General features: G+C 47.5%; 1 protein-coding gene across 1 annotated transcript in view; it reads right to left on the minus strand.

Annotated features, from left to right (window-relative positions):
* The window catches only part of tmprss6 (transmembrane serine protease 6), a 22,683-nt gene extending 22,568 nt beyond the window's left edge, over positions 1 to 115 (minus strand). Inside the window, exon 1 of the mRNA XM_008304427.1 lies at positions 26 to 115. Within this exon, the coding sequence (XP_008302649.1) occupies positions 26 to 115 (90 nt within the window). The remainder of the gene's footprint in view (positions 1 to 25) is intronic.
* Positions 116 to 499: the final 384 nt, after the last annotated feature.

Raw genomic sequence — 499 nt, forward strand, 5'->3', positions numbered from 1 at the left:
ATGTCACTGTTTTAGTTTTACTTACCTCATTGTTCAGAGAGGCTGGAGTGACCCCCTGGTCACATGAAATTGACTTCTTTGAGCCGTGTCCGAGCGCCATTGCATCACTCGGCATTCCTTAGTCCTTGAGAAATCATTTTAATGTCCATGATGGCTAGTTGGTGTTAGAATGTCCAATCCAGCTGCTTTTACCAAGCATCTCTGGTGGTCACATAGCCAGACGTGCTGCTCCGACGGACAGACAGCGGCTCCCTTTCTGTTTGTAAGTCCAAAGGTGAAATAAAAAGCCAGTCAATGTTTCCCAAAGCCCAGTTGGATTTCCACATTGCTCGGAGAGAGGTTGAGTCAGCTCTGTGCTTCCACAAAGCTCCAACTGATGGCTTCATGCGACTAATGCAATCAGGAGCACAGCGTTTGTTTATCGCCTAGCGACACGGACGCACCCAGCTCACCTGTACAGGTAAGGTCTGTTGGGAAAGAAGCTGGTTATTTACATATT

Source organism: Stegastes partitus, unplaced genomic scaffold (assembly GCF_000690725.1).
Source record: "Stegastes partitus isolate 25-593 unplaced genomic scaffold, Stegastes_partitus-1.0.2 Scaffold2217, whole genome shotgun sequence".
Classification (NCBI taxonomy): domain Eukaryota; kingdom Metazoa; phylum Chordata; class Actinopteri; family Pomacentridae; genus Stegastes; species Stegastes partitus.